This window comes from Mandrillus leucophaeus, unplaced genomic scaffold (genome assembly GCF_000951045.1).
Source record: "Mandrillus leucophaeus isolate KB7577 unplaced genomic scaffold, Mleu.le_1.0 Scaffold261, whole genome shotgun sequence".
Classification (NCBI taxonomy): Eukaryota; Metazoa; Chordata; class Mammalia; order Primates; family Cercopithecidae; genus Mandrillus; species Mandrillus leucophaeus.
Genome location: NW_012102710.1, coordinates 1,013,918 through 1,034,851, shown reverse-complemented (window position 1 = coordinate 1,034,851; position 20,934 = coordinate 1,013,918). Strand labels below are relative to the sequence as shown.

The 20,934-nt window shown below is 42.3% G+C and overlaps 1 protein-coding gene and 1 pseudogene across 1 annotated transcript in view; both read left to right on the top strand.

Moving 5' to 3' along the window:
- The window catches only part of BST1 (bone marrow stromal cell antigen 1), a 39,537-nt gene extending 32,714 nt beyond the window's left edge, over nt 1–6,823 (top strand). The window contains exon 10 of the mRNA XM_011984134.1: nt 6,391–6,823. Coding sequence (XP_011839524.1) covers nt 6,391–6,496 — 106 coding nt within the window. The 3' untranslated portion in view covers nt 6,497–6,823. The remainder of the gene's footprint in view (nt 1–6,390) is intronic.
- Nucleotides 6,824–8,801: 1,978 nt separating this feature from the next.
- Nucleotides 8,802–19,083, top strand: LOC105542550 (annotated as a pseudogene).
- The last annotated feature ends 1,851 nt before the right edge of the window (nt 19,084–20,934 follow it).

The window sequence follows — 20,934 nt, the reverse complement described above, 5'->3', positions numbered from 1 at the left end:
CAGCCTGTGAACCTGGGTCTCTCACAGGAGATAAAGAACAGCCTGTGAACCTGGGTCTCTCACAGGAGATAAAGAACAGCCTGTGAACCTGGGTCCTCCCTTTCCTCACCTGAAAATGAAGTCCACCCTCACATCGCTGCTGCTCAAAAACCTTCAAAGTTCCCTACTACCAAGTTCAGACTTCTGGTCCCATCTTACAGGTTCATCATACTCTTTCCAGACACGTCACCCACTGCTTCTCACCTGGAACTTTTATTTCAAGGCTAGTTTTGATCCACTTCCCGTAAGATAGTACATGCTTTCTTGCTCATCAGCCTGTGGAAACACCGTTTTGGCAGCAGTAAGCACTCTGTTCTTACTGAGTTAGTCAGATGATCTGAAATTGTCAGTTTTCTTATCTACAAAGCCTCCGTGAGGTTACTCTGATCCCTGATCTCAATATTTAAAATTATAGCCTCCATCTCACAACTGTGGCTCTTCAAAACCCTCATGTGACTGTATTTTTTTCTTTTTTATAGTGTTTATCTTCTGACTGACCTACTTGTGAAGTTCATTCTTTTTTTTTTTTGTTATTTTTATTTTTATTTTTTTTTTGAGACAAGGTCTCTCTCTGTCACCCAGGCTGTAGTGCAGTGGCACAATTACGGCTCACTGCAGCCTTGACCTCCTGGGCTCACGTGATCCTCCCATCTCAGCCTCCCAAATAGCTGGGGAAACAGGCAGTCACCACTATGCCCAGCTAACTTTTAAGTTTGTGTGTTTTTTTTTTTTTTTTTTTTTTGTAGAGATGAGGTCTCACTATATTACCCATGCTGGGAAGTTCATTCTTTAGCGCCTCCCACCTGTTAGAACATGAGCTCCAGGAAGTCAGGGACTTTGACCTGTTTTGTTCACTGGTGATGGTATTCTAAGGACCTAAAACAGAGCTTGCAACCTGGTAGACACTTAGGAATGAATGAATGCACCAAATAGATGAATGAATGACTGAATGATTGGATTCTACCCTGGAAAGGCATAGATTTAAGAAGAACGACGTTCAAAGGTGCTGGGCAACCAAAAGGAATGACAAATGCTCTACGACAGCTTCAGAGAAGTGCCCAGAGGCTGCATATGCAGAAGTTCTACGTTCTGATTGCAAGAAAAACAATCCTTCTGTGGGTCACTTATGTGGAAAAGGGGGGAATAAAGTTGTTGCAAAGATTTAGTGGTATAGACTTTCTAAGGAACCTGCAACCTCCTAAGGCTTGGATAGGGAAGTGTCTGTGGTGTTAGAATTACTTAGGATTGTATGGGTTTACTCTTTGTCTCATTAATAAGACTATCAACTATACAGAAACAGACCATGTAAAATTCCTTGTTGTAAAACCCATTGCACCCTACACCACCATTCCTGAAATGGGCAAATGGTGCCATCCTAGCACCAGTGCCTTGGGTTAGCTCCCCTGCTGCAGGAAGTATAAGGAGAATGAGGGCAGTTCTTCTCACTTTTCCTTGGTATTTCTTTTTTCTTTTTTTTTTTCTGAGACGGAGTCTCGCTCTGTCGCCCAGGCTGGAGTGCAGTGGCGTGATCTCGGCTCACTGCAACCTCCACCTCCTGGGTTCAAGCAATTCCCCTGCCTCAGCCTCCCGAGTTTTCCTCAGTTTGCAGTGTCAGGCTTCCAGCTGGCACTCTGGAGTGATCATCTCATTTTACTCCAACCACGTTCCTGGAAGGAGGATAGTTTGATTGCCAGCAGTGATGCTGGTTCAGAGAGATTAAGCGGTCACTCAGTGTAACTCAGAGGCAGAAGCAAAACCGACGTTTGTCTGTGTGTAAAGTTCTCATTCTTCCAACCACACCACACTGCCTTAAAATGTCTCTGGGGCTCACACCGCAGCAGGTAGGTAAGGGGTTTGCAGTTCCTGACCTGTTCTTTCCTGTGTGTGGGCATTCTTCCAGTGACTGTTGGTAGACATTTTTTGACAATTCTGCCCGATTCCTTTGAATGTCAAGGATAAAACTCTCTTTCACTCTGCCAAGATTTTCTCCAACTTTCATCACCCTGGCAGGAACTTTACTAATCTCTTTTTTAAACATTCTAGTAGTGAATATTCATAGATAATTTACAAAAGAGAAACCAGAAATAGCAAATGTGCAAAATTATTTAATCGCTCTAATAATAATGGAATACAAATTCAGCAAGGTGTCATTTTCACCTAAACTTTTTTGACATACATTAAAACATAGCAGAAAAAGTGTTTTAGAGATGTTATTCAAGCTTGATGTCACTGTAAATTGATAAAGTGCTTTGGGAAAACAATTTGACAATATGCGTCAAGAATTAGAAAAGTATCACAGTCTTCGACCTAGGTCAGACTTTAGGGTACTTTTGGTGCCCTATTCTAAAGAAGTGATTCGAAATGCGCATACAGTTTATAAGCTCAAATATGTTCGCCAAAGCATTCTTTATAATACTGAAATATTGGGAACTAGGCCCAAATATCCACTGACAAGTAAATGGTTACATCAAAGGGTACACTTACTGGAGGGAGTAGAATGTAGCTCTTAAAACAATGGTAGGATAATCACACGGCAAGCACAAGACCACATGAATAATCTAAGAGGAAACCTTAGATTATAAGGTCAATAAGTGCCAACCTTAGCGCTTATAGATAATAATATTGGCCAAAAATTCAGTAGACTTTTAATCTGCAGGATTGGTGATGATATGAGACAACAGACATATAGTGTTGGAATGAGGACTCAGTGTGGCGCTGAGGGCCAAGGGCAAACATCAGATCTCTTAACTTGGCCGGAAGTCTCTGTCCTAAATGCCCCAGGCCGCAGAGACAGGACTACTCATCTCCACTTGTTTAGGAATAGTGGGGTAAAGGGCTTTTAATCTGAAAAGGTTTCAAATGAAATAAACAACTGTTGATGTAAATCCACCCATGTTATTGTTTTGTGGTAAATTTAGGGACAATCTGTATGTTTTGGTATTTAATTATTGGCAATATTTTAGAGAATGTAGCATATAAGAACAGCTGTTGGATTAAACCTGTGATGCCAGTATATGGGTTACTATTAAGTAACTGATTCTTTTTCTTTTTCCTTTTTTTTTTTTTTTGGAGACAGGTTCTCACTCTGTCATCCAGGCATGGAGTGCAGTGGTGTGATCATGGCTTATTGTAGTCTCAACCTCGTGGGTTCAAGTGATCCTCCTGCCTCGTCCTCTCAAGTGGCTGAGACTAGAGGCCCACACCACCACTACTGGAAATTTTTCTTTTCTTTTTTCCTTCCTTCCTTCCTTCCTTTTTTTTTTTTTTTTTTTTTTTTTTGATGGAGTCTCGCTGTGTCACCCAGGCTAGAGTTCAGTGGCTTGATCTTGGCTCATCACTGCAGCCTCCACCTCCCGGGCTCAAGTGATTCTCCTGCCACAGCCTGCCGAGTAGCTGGGACTACAAGTGTGAGCCACCACGCCTGGCTAACTTTTGTATTTTTAGTGGAGATGAGGTTTTACCATGTTGGCCAGGCTGGTCTCAAACTCCTGACTTTAGGCGATCCTCCTGCCTTGGCCTCCCAAAGTGCTGGGATTATAGGTGTGAACCACCATGCCCAGCCAAGTAACTGATTTTAGGCTTGGGACTTTTAGTAGGAAGTTATAAGAGAATTTTACTAAGTTTTGAACTAGTATTGGAATTTGTAAAATAATTAAGATTAAATTTTATACATTTATTAGGTTTACTACAATCAAGTAATTGAGAAAGTTCGGCTAATTTAAAGTCATTTAAAATTTTTTTAAAAAGATATAATATTTTAATACTTAAGTCGAAAATAACCTGAAGCCTTGCCCAGTGGCTCATGCCTGTAACCCTAGCACTTTTGGAGGTCAATGTGGGAGGATCACTTGAGCCCAGGCATTCAAGACCAGCCTAGGCAACATGGCGAGACCCCGCATCTACAAGCAAACAAACAAAAAATTAGCTGGGTATGTTGGTGTGCACCTATAGTCCCAGCTACATAGGTGTCTGAGGCAGGAGGATTCTCTAAACCCAGGAGGGTCAATGCTTCAGTGAGCTGTAGTCACGCCACTGCACTCCAGCCTGGGTGACAGAATGAGACCCTTTCTCAAAGAATAATAATAATAATAATTTAACCTGAAATAACTTGGGTTTAAAACATCACGTGAATTAAGTAACTGTGACACATCCTTAAGAGTGATTGTCACAGTTCACTAGGTTTTTAAATAGTACAATGTGATTTATAAATTAGATAAAAGGGCATGGGAAAATTAGGCTTTTGAGTGTATAAATGTAATAACAAGAATTAATTTTAAAAATCAAAATAACTGCAAACAGTGCAGTTACTCCCTCAAGTATAGTCTCACATCGACAAGAAAAGCTTTTTAAGTTACAAAGTGACAAACCAATGCACAGAATATGAACCCAGACATGTAAAGCAGAAGAAAGCAAAACAGCATGTTTCTATTTGTGCATGATAATGGATGTAAGTGTGATAGAAATAGGTCTGAGAAAGTAAACTCCAAGCTGCTAACTGTGGGTTCCTTCTAGGCAAAGGAATAGAAACTGGCAAAAGATGAAGGGAGACTGTCATTATTAGTGTATTTAATTATGTGTCATTTTATTTTTTTAAAAAGTAAAGAAAAATGTAACCTTATGTTAATTAGTTAATTATTTGAAAGCAAAAGTCATTTTAAATTTTGAGTGAATCAAGTCTGGGACATTAACTGCATCACAGGTGCAATTGTACAAAATGTCCGGTAGGTGGAGCCCTAATACAAACCTGTGGGTGAGATTTATTTAGCAAAAAAGAAAGGAGGACCAGCATTCAAATGGAGTCAGGAATTTTTAAGGACAGGGCCGCTAGTCCAGAGCCATGGGATATATTTCCAAGCCAACATTAGATGGTTTCATAATTTTAAAAATTCATCTTTTAGTTAGTTTAAAAGAATTCAGTAATTTCTCTTTTTACAAACCCAGTGGTCAGATGCTGTTTACTATGAATAGGGTCCATATTTTGGGCGGGCCCTCTGTTGATGTCTTTGTGTCAGGACACTTAAACTCTGACAATGTAGCCATCAGTAGGGAACCTGGCTAACACTGTGTTCCATACATACAATAAAAATTCATCCACAAGGAAGAATGAATTAACTCCCTATGTACCAATATGGAAGCATGTTCAAGATATGATGCAACACACGTTGTAGATTCCTTTTGTACTTAGATTAAAGGATATCTAAAGACATTTAAGGATAACTTGCAGGGCAGCAGCAGGTCCTGTTGTCTAGAGAAGGTTTTTGCTCGGGAAACAATGTCTTGAGATGGTATTTCAATGACATGTGTGCTTAGGATTTCAGAAATAGGAATTAGTTCTATTAAGCAGGTTTAGCATGCATGTGTGCATTGCATTCCTGGAAAGAGAACTCAAACTATCAAAGTTGGTTTTCTATGGAAAATGCAAATGGAGAGACTAAGAGACTTTTACTTTCCACTTTATAACTTCCTATATACTATGTAAATTTCTCCACGGTGTGCACAATTTGCTTTTTTTGTTTCTTTCTTTCTTTCTTTTTTTTTTTTTTACTGGTAGCAGTATAATTTATTCAAATGTGCCTTAATATAGGTGCTAGGGCTTGCCTATGGTGCTCTTGATATATAAGGCCAGGACATTCTGCCAGTTTTTCTGCCAGTTTTTCTTGAGCAATGTCACCAAGAAGTTGACAGGCAGGTGAATGTTACACACAAGCTCATTGTCTGTCCTTTTCACGTGGCCAACAGCCACAGCCAGACATAACACGTTCTTCATTTGGAACTTGATTATGGACTTCATCTCATCCACTTTGGCCACCATGTTTTTGTTGTGTGTGCCAGCAGGGAGGGGACATTTCCTGCCTTATTTAGACCTGGGCCGAGAATTCGTGGGATGTGCTTGATCAGAGACTCTGAGGCCAAAAATGCATCATACTCTTGGCCAGCTTCTTGACCAATTTTCTATTCTTGTTGAGTTTTCTCAGTACTTTGTTTTCCATGTGGGGGATATCCACAGCCTTCGCCTTGTCACAGTGCTGCTGGTTTTCAGGACACACACGAAGAACTTGGGGCGGGGAATGGACTTAAGCCTGACGGTGCCCGAGAATCACTTGTCCTTCTGGGGAGTCATAGTTCTTCAAGCTGATCTGCAACTCCACCATCTCCAGAAACTTGGGGTCCTTGCGCTGGTTCCGGTGCAGGACTTCCGCACCGCCACCTACAGGGTGTCACGGGAGACTGCTGCTCCTAGCTTCTCGCTCCACGCTAACCAGAAAAGAGGCTAAAACTGCACATATATTTTTGAGTGTAGATTCCATACACCAATACTGACACTTTCTCTATTTCCCTGTTAATTTGCAGGGCAGCAGCCACTACTCAAAGAAAAGCCCCAAGTCTTTATGCAGAACAAAGTGCGGTTCTTATCGTTCCCCTCCTTCTGGTGCTGGCTTCCGGGACTCAACTGTAACTGGGAACTGTGTTGCTCTAACCCTCCCCCAGCCCTGCAGCCTCCCCTTGCAATCATTTTTCCTGTTCTGTGTATACCAAATGATTCTGTTGTCTAAAGAAGCTCTTTGCGGGGAAAACGATGTCCTGAAATGGTATTTCAATGAGACATATGCGCAGGATTTCAGAAACAAGAAATTAGTTCTATTTAGCAGGTTTAAAAATGCTGCATTAGATTTAAAGCAAGTTATTTTCTTACTTTTATAATGACACAAAGCACTGGGAGTCAGACTGCTTGTATATTATCAAACATTTTTAGAGAATTCTAATAAAGCTGTATTTTACATCATCTATATTTTCCTGTATCTCCAGCAGCACGCACACTGCATGCTTGTTGATCACTTAAGACATATGTATACTATATAAATTATATGCATATATATTTTGTCTGTAAAGATTTCATTTATTTGGTATAAAGATGTTCAGTTACTGGTTCCTTTTTGTTTTGAGAGACAGAGTTTCGCTCCTTTGCCCAGACTGGAGTGAAGTGGTGAGATCTCAGCTCACTGCAACCTCCACTTCCAGGATTCAAGCAATTCTCCTGCCTCAGCCTCCTGAGTAGCTGGGATTGCAGGTGACTGCCACCTTGCCCAGCTAATTTTTGTGTTTTTAGTAGAGACAAGGTTTCACCATGTTGGCCAGGCCAGTCTCAAACTCCTGATCTCAGGTGATCCACCCGCCTCAGCCTCCCAAAGTGCTAGGATTACAGGTGTGAGCCACCACACCCAGCCATAATAGTTACTTATAATGAGGGAAAAACCCAAAATGTCCAGTAGTATTTACATATTTACTGAAACTGTTTGGAACTTGTATTAGTTGGTTCTTGCATTGCTATAAAGAACTACCTGAGACTGGGTAATTTACAAAAAAAATAAAAAAGAGATTTAATTGACTCACAGTTCTGTGTCCGGAATTGGTTCCTTCTGGTGGATTCTTGGTCTCGCTGACTTCAAGAATAAAGCTGTGGACCTTCGTGGTAGTGTTACAGCTCTTAAAGATGGTGTGTCTGGAGTTTGTTCCTTCAGACGTGCCCGGAGTTTCTTCCTTCTGATGGGTTCGTGGTCTCGCTGACTTTAAGAATGAAGCTGTGGACCTTTGCAGTGAGTGTTACAGCTCTTAAAGGTGGTGCGGACCCAAAGCGTGAGCAGCAGCAAGATTTACTGTAAAGAGCAAAAGAACACAACTTCCACACTGTGGAAGGGGACCCAAGTGGGTTGCCACTGCTGGCTCTGTGGCCAGCTTTTATGCCCTTATTTGGCCCCACGCTGATTGGTCCATTTTACAGAGTGCTGACTGGTCCATTTTACAGAGTGATGATTGGTGTATTTACAATCCTTTAGCTAGACACAGAGTGCTGATTGGTGTATTTTTACAGAGTGCTGATTGGTGCATTTACAATCCTTTAGCTAGACACAGAGCGCTGATTGGTGTGTTTTTACAGAGTGCTGATTGGTGCATATACAATCCTTTAGCTAGACAGAAAAGTTCTCCAAGTCCCCACTGGACCCAGGAAGTCCAGCTGTCTTCACCTCTCAGTTCCACAGGCGTACAGGAAGCATGGCTGGGGAGGCCTCAGGAAACTTTTGATCATTGTGGAAGGCAAAAGGGAAGCAGGCATGTCTTACATGGCCAGAGAAGGAGGAAGGGAGTGAAGGGGGAGGTGCTACATGCTTTCAAACAACCAGATCTTGTGAGAACTCTGTCATGAGACAGCACTAGGGGGATGGTGCTAAATCATCAGAAACTACCTACATGATCCAATCACCTCCCACCAGGCCCCACCTTCAACAATTCAATATGAAATTTAGGTGGGGATACAGAGCCAAACCATATCAGAGCCATTTACATGGGTTTTAATATGTTTGTAGAATGGAGTATCATTCAACAAGTAAAAGCCATGTTTACCAATTCAAATGTCCTTCAGATGGTGAATGAATAAACTAACTGGTAAATCTATACCATGGAATACTACTCAGCAATAAAGGTAACTACCTTGATATATGCAGCAATATGGATGAAACTGAAATGTGAGAGCTGCCACACCAAAAGGCTACCAACTGTATGATTCTATTTATATGAGATCCTCGAAAAGGCAGAACTGTAGGAGCGGAGGGCAGACCAGTGATTGTGGGTGTTGAGGATGATTAGGACTAGAGGGAGGCGCTGACTGCAAAGTGACACTGAGAGAAAAATTTGGGGAGCGATGGAACTCCTCTGTGTCTTGATTGTGGTGGTGACTGCATGAATCCATGTGTTTGTCAACACTCATGGACCTGTATATGAAAAAGAGTAAATTTTATTTTATGTAAGCTAAAAAGAAATGTTTTCAAAGAACATTTAATCACATAGGAAAATGTGTAAGAGATAAAATATAAAACTTTATCGTGTGATGCAAATGTCTAAAGTATGATACAAATTTAATATATTATGAATGTGTGTGCAGATGACATACATATATTATAAATGAATGACACAAAAGAAAATAAACCAAAAGGCAAAGCAGTTTTCTTCAGACGGTGGTCTTATTTTATATCTGACTTTTGATATTTTTGTGTTTTCCAAATTTTCTCCAATGAGTATGTGTTGCTTTTATTATCAGAAAAAGAGAAACACAAACACACACACACACAGACACACACATCATATGTGTAGTAATTTGACCCGACATAAAACATTTCCAGAAGGGAAAAACGAAACCAAAATCTCATCACAGACACTTCTGTGATCTCTTTACTGCTTGTTTGACCTAAAGCAAGTGTGGGTCGTTAGGCATGAAAGCTGATGATTCTAATTCTGATGCCCCAGGGCCAGCAAGTGGCAGAGGAGCTCCTTACCTTCCCGTAGGGTGCTATAGATCTCTGTAGAGAAAACGACCATGCAGCCCCTGGTGACCCCAGGCAGCAGCAGGACATCTCTCCAGCCCCACAGCTCTGAATGCCAAGCTCTCTCTTCCTTACCCTGCCACCCCCACCTCTGGTGAGATCCTCCTGACAGTGTCGTTACTCAATTTTTGTGGACACTTGACCAAATATTCACTATAAAACTAGGAAAACACACAGCTTTATGGTTATTGCATGTATATAGATATATATTAGGTTGGTGCAAAAATAATTGTGGTTTTTGCCTCAAAAACTTGAAGTCAGGAGTTTGAGACACGCCTGGACAACACAGTGAAACCCTGTCTCCACTAAAAATACAAAAATTAGCTGGGTGTGTTGGTGTGCGCCTGCCCAGCTACTTGGGAGGCTAAAGCAGGAAAATTGCTTGAACCTGGAAGATGGAGGTTGCAGTGAGCCGAGATCGCGCCAGAACACTCCAGCTTGGATGACAGAGTGAGAATCTCTCTCTCAAAAAAACAAACAAACAAACAAACAAAAACACCCCCTGCCATTTGAAAAACAAAAAAGCCTGATATTACTTTTAATGGCAAAAACTGCAATTACTTGCACCAACCTAATAGAGAAAACACAGTGAATTAAAAACTCAACCTTGTGAATATCTAGAGATCCTCTCAGACATTGCTTTGGGCTGACTTCAGTCTCTTTCGTTTGAAATCACACAATGGCTTTTAAACTTGTTTCCTGTGCCTTCTGCCTCTTTCTCTTCCGACTTTTCATCTCCCATCATTACCCCCACTTTGTGGGGTCTACACACAGGTCTGCCCTGCCCCATGGTGCTCAATCCAGGGGTTGTCCCTGCATTGCAGGAGGGGCCAGGCTACTTGACCGTCACCATCGGTTACCTTCATCATGACCACAGCAAGCATTCACTGAGTTATACTTGTCATGCCTTCCAGTTTCCATGACCAGCATACTCCAAAGCACCTGGCAGAACAGTGGATTCCTTCCTCCGTGGGATGCTATGGGGCCAGGTTTTGGTAGCATTACCGAAACACCAGGGTTTTCTCCAGGTCCTGCTGCTCACTGCACCGAAAGCAAGTCACTGAGATGAGCATTGCCAGAGAAGAAGGCTTTTTCGGGTGCTGCAGCCAAGAAGAAGGGGAGATCAGTCTCAAAATTGTCTCCTTTACCAGTCGACTAAACTTAGGGGTTTACATAGCAGGAAGGAAAAGTAACTATATGTGAGAAAACAGGAATGAGGGAGGGGTAAGGAAGAGAAGCTGCTAAATAGGAATCATGATTGATGAAGGGTCTGGCATCTAATTGTGTGGATGTGGTGGTCTGGTGAGTTTTGGTTCCTTGATACTAACTGGGTGGCCTAAGGGTCAGTTTCCTGAGGAAGGAATTCAGATAAGACAAATGTAAGTTTCAACCTTTAAGATGAGAGGGTCAATTTTCATGTTTATCCAAAAAACAGTAGACATCAGTTCTCTGGGACAGCTGGGCTGGTTTCAGTCGGACACTGCCACAGGGAGCAGGCAGGAGTGGGAACCAGGCCACACTCAGAAGGGTTAAGGAAAGAGACTATGGGAAGGGAGACTACAGAGAAATGAAATCCATGAAAATCTGGCATGTGGTAGAATGTTCATTTGGTTAGCCACTGGTGTGTGTTGTAAAAGCGGTATCAGCTTCTTACAGAAGGTGTGCTCAGCTGGGCTCCTCTAACCAAGTTGCTTGGTGCTCTACGCAGACGTGCTCTCTACTCTCTCCCTCCTCAGGGTCTTTGAATATGTTGGTCTCTCTGTGTTGATTTTCCTTCCTGCCCTGTCTCCCATCTGGCAGACACTAAGACATACCTTAAACATCACCTCCTCCCTGGATCCTTCTGTGGACCTCTCTCCCTGCAAAAGAGCAAATAATTCCCTAACAGGGCCCATCTCCATGGTGTCAGCATTATTTGGGTCCTTGCCTGACTTCACCCTGTGACTGTGGCTTCTTTGTAGACTCACCCATCTTTGCAGCCCTAGCCTAGCCCTCCCTGGGATGAAGTAGACCTTCCACATGTGAATAAACTAAGTTTAATAGAGGAAAACACAGGGTTAGGTATTATTTAGCTTTCTTTTGTTGGAGGAGGCCAGGGAGGGTACAAGGGAAGATTAATAGCATGGTGTGCCATGCTTTCCTGTATTTATGCCATACTTCCATGAAACACTTGAAGTGTGTGATATTGCTAGGGTGTGTGAGGGGAGCAGTGAGGGAAGATGACAAGCAGCATAAGACTTTTGGGTACTCAGAGAAAGAGAAAAAGACCCAACCAACCAACTTCCAATTCATAATTCATGGTTTGTCTCAGGACCGTCTGGCTCCTCAGGCCAATCCCATGGGAGCCCCAGCCAAGGGGTGTCTCTTAGGCCAAGCTTGGAGAACACAGTGTCTGCTGCCTTCATGTTGCCTGGGTTACCAGGGGACTTAGCCACTCACAGCACAGTGACCTGCGACTCAATTACAGAAATGCCATTTTGAGTTCCACAGGAAAAAATAAGGCTTTATTTTTAAAAACTAAACGTAACTTCACTTTTTCCTGAATATAAGAGTAATAATGGTTGCTTACTTGAAAAAATCTACACAACACAGAAAAATTAGGAAGAAGGCAATAAATCTCATCTGTCATACCACATGCAGAGTATCAGACATTTTTCTATGTGTTTTTATGCTCATATTTATACTTTTAGACCTAAGAGGCTACGTGGGACATTAGGAGTGCAGCCCAGAGCAGAACCATTCAACTGCCAGTGCTAGCCTTTGTACCAGGTAAATCACAAGTTTCAAACATATCATTGCCTCCTGACTGGTCTCTCTGCTTCTGCTTGGTTTCTCCTTCAGCCTAGCTTCCACAATGCTGCCAGAGCAATGTCCTATGCTAGGGTCCTGAGTGCATTGCCCTCTTGCTCAAAATCAGCAATGGTTTCCTACCCTTGGCAAGATAGATTTCAAATTTTACAATCTGCTATTCAAGAAGCCAGGCCCAGTGGCTCATGCCTATAATTCCAGCACTTTGGGAGGCCAAGGTGGGTGGATCACTTGAGGTCAGGAGCCCTGGACAACATGGTGAAACCCTGTCTTTACTAAAAATACAAAAATTAGCTGGGCGTGGTGGCACGTGCGTGTAATCCCAGGTACTCCAAAGGTTGAGGCAGGAGAATAGCTTGAACCGGGGAGGCGGAGGTTGCAGTGAGCCAAGATTGCTTCACTGCACTCCAGCCTGGGTGATAGAGTGAGACTCTGTCTCCAAAAAATAAATAAAAAAATAAAAGTAAAATAAATCTGCTATTCAAGATCTTTCCATTTGCCCCTAAACTGCCTTACTAGGTCTGTGTCCCAGGAGACCCCACTGCACTCTCCATGAACTCTCAAAATACTCTCAGTTCCCTATTCTCAACATAAGCCTTTGGATCTGGTACCTTTGCTCACCTCCTCCTTGAAGCCTTACTTAGTTCTAGATCCATTTGTTTTTATATCTCTCTTGAGGACAGCAACGTTACCTCTTTGTCTTTGTGTCCGTCATAATGCTTTACCCTGACCAGCCACGACCTCATCGGCATTTGATCAGATTGAGTGAGATCCTTGGGTTTAGGGAATCAAGACAAGAGAAATGTGGAGGCAGCCTAACATTGTGGCCAAGAGCATGGACTCTGGCACCTAACAGGTTGGCCCACGTCCTGCCTTCAGCACTTGCTCGCTGTGTGGCCTTGGGCAAGTCACTTACCTGACCTGAGCTGTATCACCTTGTGTGTAAGCAGGGAATATAAGTACTCATAATTCAATGAGTGAATGTGCATAAAGAACCCAGAACAGTGCCAGGTGTATAGTAGATCAGCCCTGTGTAAGTGTTATTTGCTAGTATTGTTGTTATTACTACTAGAGTTGTTTGATAGCTGTCTAAACACCATCTGCAATACAGCACTCTCTGCAGATCAGAAGTTACTGTGCACTGGGCATTCTGTGAAGTATTTTCATACACGGCCCCTTTCAATCCTCACTCGACCCCATGGAATCAGTTCTCTTATTATTCTATTTTACAGATGAGAAAACATAGACATAGAAAGCTTTTCTTACGTGGCCAAGGTCACCTCTCTTGGCCTCGGTTCCTCCCTGGTCTGGGCAGCAAGGGTGGGTGGCAGGGAGCCTTGGCAAAAACAGCTAAGAAAACCAGCCTCGTGTGTCTTCAACAAACAGGTCCCAGCACCAGCTCCATGCCTGGCACACTTAATGGGTACTTAATGTTTTTCTACCAAGTGAATGAACAATGCTAAGCATTTGACCAAAAGAGAAATGCACATGGAAGACCCCTGAGCACAAGGACTATGTGGGCACATGAAGAACTGAGGTCTACTCTTTCCTCTCCTGCCCTAGGTACCAGGTACTTTACACTTGGCTGTATTCCCTCTAGCACGATAGACTTGGTAACAAGGGACTTTCTGAACCTGAAGAGGAAACTGTTCAGGTGAGGAGTCTATGATGTTGGTCAATATAAAAGGAGAAAAAAATCCTAAAAACATTCCTAAATATTGGTTGATTTAAAAATATATGTTGGAAGGTATAAGAGTTTGATAAAAATAAAATTAACTAAAAAATCCTTGATGACCTTGATGGGAAGTGGGAATGGCCACGCCTTGGCCAGCTGATGGCTTACCTGTTTGAAGTTCACCTTCAACACAATTGTTACAGACTGAACTGCGTTCCCTCAAATTCATAGTTCGTTACGGCACCCTAGTAAGCCAACATGACAATGAACATTTCCAAAGTAAAGACTAGAAGCAGGCATGTGCCAAGTGAACACTAGCTTTTTAAAATTTCTTCAGCTGTGAAAATTGAGGTTTGCCAAAAGGTGCCAAGTGAATATGGCTGATTGAGAAGTAATCCCGGTTCCACTAACCTGAGAGACAGCCCAGGCAAGCTGACCTGGCTCCTAAGGCTCATTTCCATTTAGTCAGTCTTTCTGAAGTTTCCCAGGGTGAGAAAGTGGAACTCAGGACAATGAATCGTCATTGGAGACTCTGCAGTTGCTGGAACTTAATTCACGGGCATTTGAAACCCAGAACTCAGCTTTACTCTTCTCAGGAGACTTTTGGCACCAAAGAGAAGGGCAAATTGAAAGCCCATGCTGGAGAACAGGGCACAGCTGTTGCTGAGACTGGGAGCTTGTTTTTAAAGACCTGGCGAGGGTTTCAAACACCCACATGCATAACCAATGAAGCAGGTTGGAAAATCTGAGCTATGCTTATTTCACCATAATTACTCATTACTTGAAGTCTTATGTATTCGTGTTTTCTTGGTAGTCTCTTTAAAACATATTTCAATATGAGACGTATATGTATTAAATCACTCCACTTAACATTTTAGGAATACAGTTTTGTTTTTCCCCTAAAAGATGTATAATGCAGCAGGTTCTCTAAAGCACATGTATTCATTGTTATGTGATTTGGGCCTTTGAAAGTTCTTTTATCATGTAGCTATTAAAGGGTAGCTGTCAGAATTACCCAAACTCTTCACTGAAATGACTTACTTATTTGAGAAAAATACATGTTAAAAAGCCAAACCAAGTGTGTGTGTGTGTGTGTGTGTGTGTGTGTGTGTGTTTCTCCCCTGCACAAAAGTAGAAGGGTTTTCATTTGGCTTGTGCCAGCTGTACCTTTATGACTTTGCTATAGGACATGTGACATAGTAACTCTAAGACGGTGCTTGTAAAATTTTTAAATAGTTAACATACAGTGGCAAGCTCTCAGGGGAACACATTAAACTTGATTGAATTTTGTAGGGTACAATGATCTGTACAGAATTATAATCAGAGTGAAGTCATTGTTCACCATTGCTGCTATTAATAAAATTTGGTGATAGGAGGGGGAAGGAGAAAGGGAGGGAGGGAAGTGGGTGGGAGAGAGAAAAGGAGAGGGAGAGACAGAGAGAGAGAGAGACAGAGAAAGAGAGGGAAGAAGGGAGAGAGATAGAGATAGAGGGAGGAAGGGAAAGAGATAGAGATAGAGAGAGAGAGGGAGAGAGTGTCTCTCCTGACCCTCACTGGCTGATAACTAAATTAGTTGGGGGAGGGGGGTACTGAGTCTCGTTCTGTCACGCAGGCTGGAGTGCAGTGGCACCATCTCGTCTCACTGCAACCTCTGCCTCCCAGGTTCAAGTGATTCTCATGCCTCGGCCTCCCTAGTAGCTGGGACTACAAGGGAGGCGCCGCTATGCCTGGCAAATTTTTTGTATTCTTTTTACTAGAGACAGGGTTTTGCCATGTTGGCCAGGCTAGTCTCAAACTCCTAACTGCAGTGATCTGCCCACCTTGGCTTCCCTAAGTGCTAGGATTATAGGCATGAGCCACCATGTTGGGCCTAAATTAGTAGTTATTATCTACTTTCATTTGTGTGATGAAGATGAAACAGAGTCCTTTGGGATTGTGCACTAGGGGAAACCTTAGATAGTCTAGCATCAGGAGAGGAGGCTTTCCAGAAAAAGTGTTCCTTAAGTTGAGCCTGGAAAGATGAGGGCTATTAGCCAGATGAGAGGTGAGGCTGTGAGGGAGTGGACTGGAAGTATTTTCAGGTAGGGAGACTCATCTACACAAAGGTTTATGTTCCCAACTACTGAGTTTGTCTTCAGCATTTGCGCTTTATTTATTTAACAGATTTATTAATTTGTTAAATTATAACAAATATGTGACAGCAGAGCTGAGGATATTAAAATAAAACGTAATTTTATTTCTTATATCATATGTTGGTGAAGAAGGAGCAGCAACAGAGGCTGGAGCATTATTTACAAACCAGATTATTTGTCTGGAGATTCCCAGGGCAGCAACTGGGACAGGGGCTCCTGAATCCCTCAGACTTTAGGCCATAAGCCAATGACCATCTTCTGTAAAAGGTGAAATAATACTTTCAGCTTTGCTGGCCATGCAACCTCTGTCGCAACTACTCATCTCCGCGGTTCATGAGGGGTCCACAGGGTTCATGATCCCTCATGAACGGCAGAGTTGAGTAGCTGCGACAGAGGTTGCATATATTTACTCAGTCAATATTTACTGATGATATTGATTAGGAGTCTTGGGAAGAGCAGTGACAGTGTTTGGCATTATATCCAGGGACAAAAGATTGGATTTGGCCCTGTTACTTACTCCTCCTCCAACAAAGTTGTCAAACGGGGTTGCTACAGACAAGTCAAATCACAGATTGGAGATCAGCTCCCATTATGTAACAGCTGGATTGTCAGGCTTCCCTCTAGGGGCCATCCCTGTCTACAGCTGGGGTGGACAGGCCAGGGAGGACACCATACTTGGAGTAGAGTAACCTTGTCCAGGAGTAAAACATGGCCCAAGAATTCTGTGCTCCTAGCAATCCTATTATTATAGCAGTGCTTCCTGATGAGAGAGGAAAGGTAAGAAGAGGAAAGCTGAGGCAGATAGATGGGGAAAGTACTGAAACATTCTGTTCACGTCCTCAATAACCTTCATGAAAAATCAGTCATAGGTGCTCCAAACCTCCAAGGGGCTTCCAACACTGTGTGCAGGGAAAGCTGTAATTCACAGCCTTATTGAGAGCACGTGTCAATGGCCCGTAGCAGGGGCCCATTCTGGCTTTTGTACAACCCCAGAGACACACGTGGGTTTTCCATTTTTAAATGGTTGAAAAAATCAAAAGAAGAACATTATTTCATGGCATCTGAAAACTACATGAAGCTCACATTTTAGTGTATAAAGTTTTACTGGAACTCAGCCATGCTCGTTCGTTTATGCTTATCTACTCCGCTTTCGAGCTACTGCAGAGTTGAGTAGTGGCAACAGAGGTTGCCACAAAGCGAAAAGTATTATCTCACCTTTTAGAGCAAATGTTCATTGGCTTATGGCCTAAAGTCTGAAGGATTCAGGAGCCCCTGTCCTGGATGCTGCCCTGGAAATCTCCAGATGCATAATATGGTTGGTGCATAATGCCTGGGTCTCTGTTGCTGCTGCCTCCTTCACCGGCACACAGTATAAACAAATAAAACTCCATTTTATTTTAACATGCTCAGCTCTGCTGCCAAAGCTGTGATCAGCTCAGGAGCAGTGTTTCAGGGTTTGGGATGGAGAAGAAGGTGGTCTCTTCTCTTGCGCATCAAGGGATCCTCTTTATTATTTAAGCCAGATTACATTTGCTATGGTTTGAATGTTTGTCCCTCCAAACCTCATGCTGAGATTTGATCTTCAATGTGGCCACGTTCAGAGGTGGGGTCTAGTGGGAGGTGTTTGGGTCATGGGGGTCGATCCCTCATGAATTCATTACTGCTCTCCCTTGGCGGTGGGTGAGTGAGTTCTCACTCTGTTAGTTCCTATGAGAGCTGATTGTTAAAAAGAGCCTGGCACCTGTCTCCCTCCCTCCTTGGCTTCCCCTCCCGCCACGTGATCTCTTTGCACACTCTGGCTCCCCTTCCACTTCCACCATGAGTCGAAGCAGCCTGAGGCCTTCACCGGATGCAGATGCCCAATCTTGAACTTTCTAGCCACCAGAATTTTGAGCCAAATAAACCGCTTTTCTTTATAAACTGCTCAGGCTCAGGTATTCTGTTATAGCAACACTAAACAGGCTAAGACACAGTTTTTGATTGACTTTGAATTTCTTTAGAAAGCAGACCCTGTGACAGAGAATAAGTCCAGGGAGCTTATTTGGGAGGTAATAAACTACCTGAAGATACAGGAAACACTGACGAAGAAGTGGGAATTGAGTTAGGGATGGCAGGAAGTCAATACAGTGTTATCAGGCTGTTAGCACTGAGGGAAACTAGGGTTGAAGCCTGCTGGGGAACTAAGGTGTACAGTGCAGAAGGTACCTCAGACTGATTGTACCTGAGACAGGAGGAGGTTGAGATATTTATCCATTTGTCAGTCCTGGGTTCAGGACTGTTCCCAAGAGGACATGGGCCTGCCCTTAGATGGCAACTGGCACCAGCTGCAGCAGAGATGGGATGGACAGAAAACAAATTCATATGAAGTTTCAGATGAACCACTTATTTACAAGGAGGACAGTTTTGAAATTAATTTTTCCTTATAATTTAAGGTACATAAAGGATGCATAAACAGACCTTTTGAAGTATGTGCAAATCATGAACCCACTTTCAGTTTGTTGCACCAACTTCCACAAGTTACAATGTCAGAGGAAACAACAAAATTCCCTTGCATAACTTTACATTTAAAGTAAATTCAGACACCAAGATGGTGACCCCCATGGATCTTCACAGAGCTTCAAGCCAAAGTGTTTGACACTGAACAGAAGGTGAAGCTTACAGACATACCGACTAGACAGCTAAACAGAACAAAAAAGCATACACATCTTACAGATGCAGAGATCATGACTTCAGTGGATGAGACTAACCTGTATGAAGGTGTAGGATATATGTATGAAGACGAAGAATGTTTATTCTGCAATCCAAGGAGGCAGTTCACAATAAGCTGTTAGAAAGTCAGAAAATAGAAGAAGAAAAGAAAATTAAAGAACCAAAACAGAAAAAATCCTACCTAGAGCAGAATGTTAAGGAAGCTGAGGGCAACATCTGGGAGATGCTGATGGCACAAAACGCTCAGTTGGGAGCCTCTGGGGGAAGCTCTTCCTCTTGCCCCTCCTATTCCTGGCAAGGGCAGAGAGGTCTGTGCAGGGAAACACTCTCTCTTCTGCCCTGATGGATGTTTTACCTAGATGGCCTAGCAATATCACATGTTCTACATAATCCTGAGCCCCTCTTGTATCCCAATCCTGAGATTTTTACCCTGGCTTTGCCTCCCCTGCTCAGAACACTCTTTTCTGTTGGTGTGAGTCATGAGCTCCCAGGAAAGGGAAGATGGGAGCCAGGACTGATAGGAGGCTCTGTCTGAGGCTTCCATTAGGGACGCTGGTCAGGCCAATAAACGGCATCTGTCCCACTCTGCTACATCTGCTTTTCTTGAGCCGAGGGATAGGAATGGAGGGTGAGAGAGGCAGTGCTTATCTCCATCACAGCTCCTGCTCCCTCTGCATTGGAGTCTTTCTTTCCTTGGAGGATGGGATCTTGTCCTCTTACTTTTCCTTTTCTGGATCTTTGACTGACCCCTTCACCTTCTGGGCCTCTGTGTAGTATACAGATGAGGAAGAAAGAAGACTTATACCCGTAACTGAATTTAAGTGAAAAGAAGAGTGGTTCCTTTATGGCAGTCTGCCTACAGATTCCTTTCCCTGCTTTCTCTCATACCTTCTGTATTAGTCAATTTGAACACTGCTATAAAGAGCTGCTCGAGACTGGGCAATTTCTAAAGGAAAGAGGTTTAATTGACTCACACTCCCACATGGTTGGGGAGGCCTCAGGAAACTTACAAATCATGGTGGAAGGCCAAGGGGAAGCAAGGCACCTTCTTCACAAGGTGGCAGGAAAGGGAATGACACAGGAGGAACTACCAAACACTTACAAACCCATCAGATCTTGTGAGAACTCACTCACCATCAGGAGAACAGCGTGGGGGAAACCGCCCCCATGATGCAATCACCTCCACCTAGAGTCTCTCCCTTGACACATGGGATTATGGGGATTACAATTTAAGATGAGATTTTGGGTGGAGACACAGGCAAACCATATCACATTCCAAAAGAAAGTTCAACAATAAGCAGCACTTCCAAGACTCTCTCCCTCTGGCCAATATCATAAGATGGACACTGTAATCATGAGGCTTAGGGGCAGAGGAGTGCTGGAGCTGGCTTATAGCCGCTCAGGAGGGCTGGTTGTTCAATTTACATGAATTTTGTTGCAAGCCACTTGTTAAATACACCCATTACAAAAATTATATGAATTTGAAAACCGTGTTATAAACAAGGATAATGAATGTTCAAAGCTCAAAAAAAAATTCAGATTAACACAGAACTGATTTGTATGAAGAGTTAAATTTTTTGGAAAAAATTTTCTGTAGGTCATTGCTTCTAGATGTACTAAAATTTATATAATGAAATATTTTTTCAGATTTATTCCAATGCTATAAAACATGTTTAGCATTTCAGTAGCAGTTGTATTAGCAGAAAATTCTTCTAAAATTTAAAATTATTAAAATTATCTGCAACTTTGCAGGTTATAAAAGTGTTTGATATAACTTTCAATTATATTGATCAATAATGAAGTTGCAAAAAGCATAAATGTTGATACCTAATAAATAAATTTACAGAACAATGAATTAGAGAAATCTCATAATAAATCAAGGTGTCACATTAAGAAAGTATTATTGTTTACTACATCATATAAAATTATATATTATACATTGAATTATATACAAATATAAAATTATGACACCAATATTTTCTTGCAGTTTGTAAGTTTGTGTTATTATTCATGATCACTATTACTCTGATTACATTTTATTAGTAACATAATATTTTTAAAGGAAAATGTATTGTTTTAGTATATTTAGCTTAGCTGTACTTTTTTTTCTGCTTTTTGAACAAAGTGTTTCACATTTTCATTTTGCATTGCCTCCAAAATTACGTAGTTGGCCCTGCCTTTAAAATCATGGTTT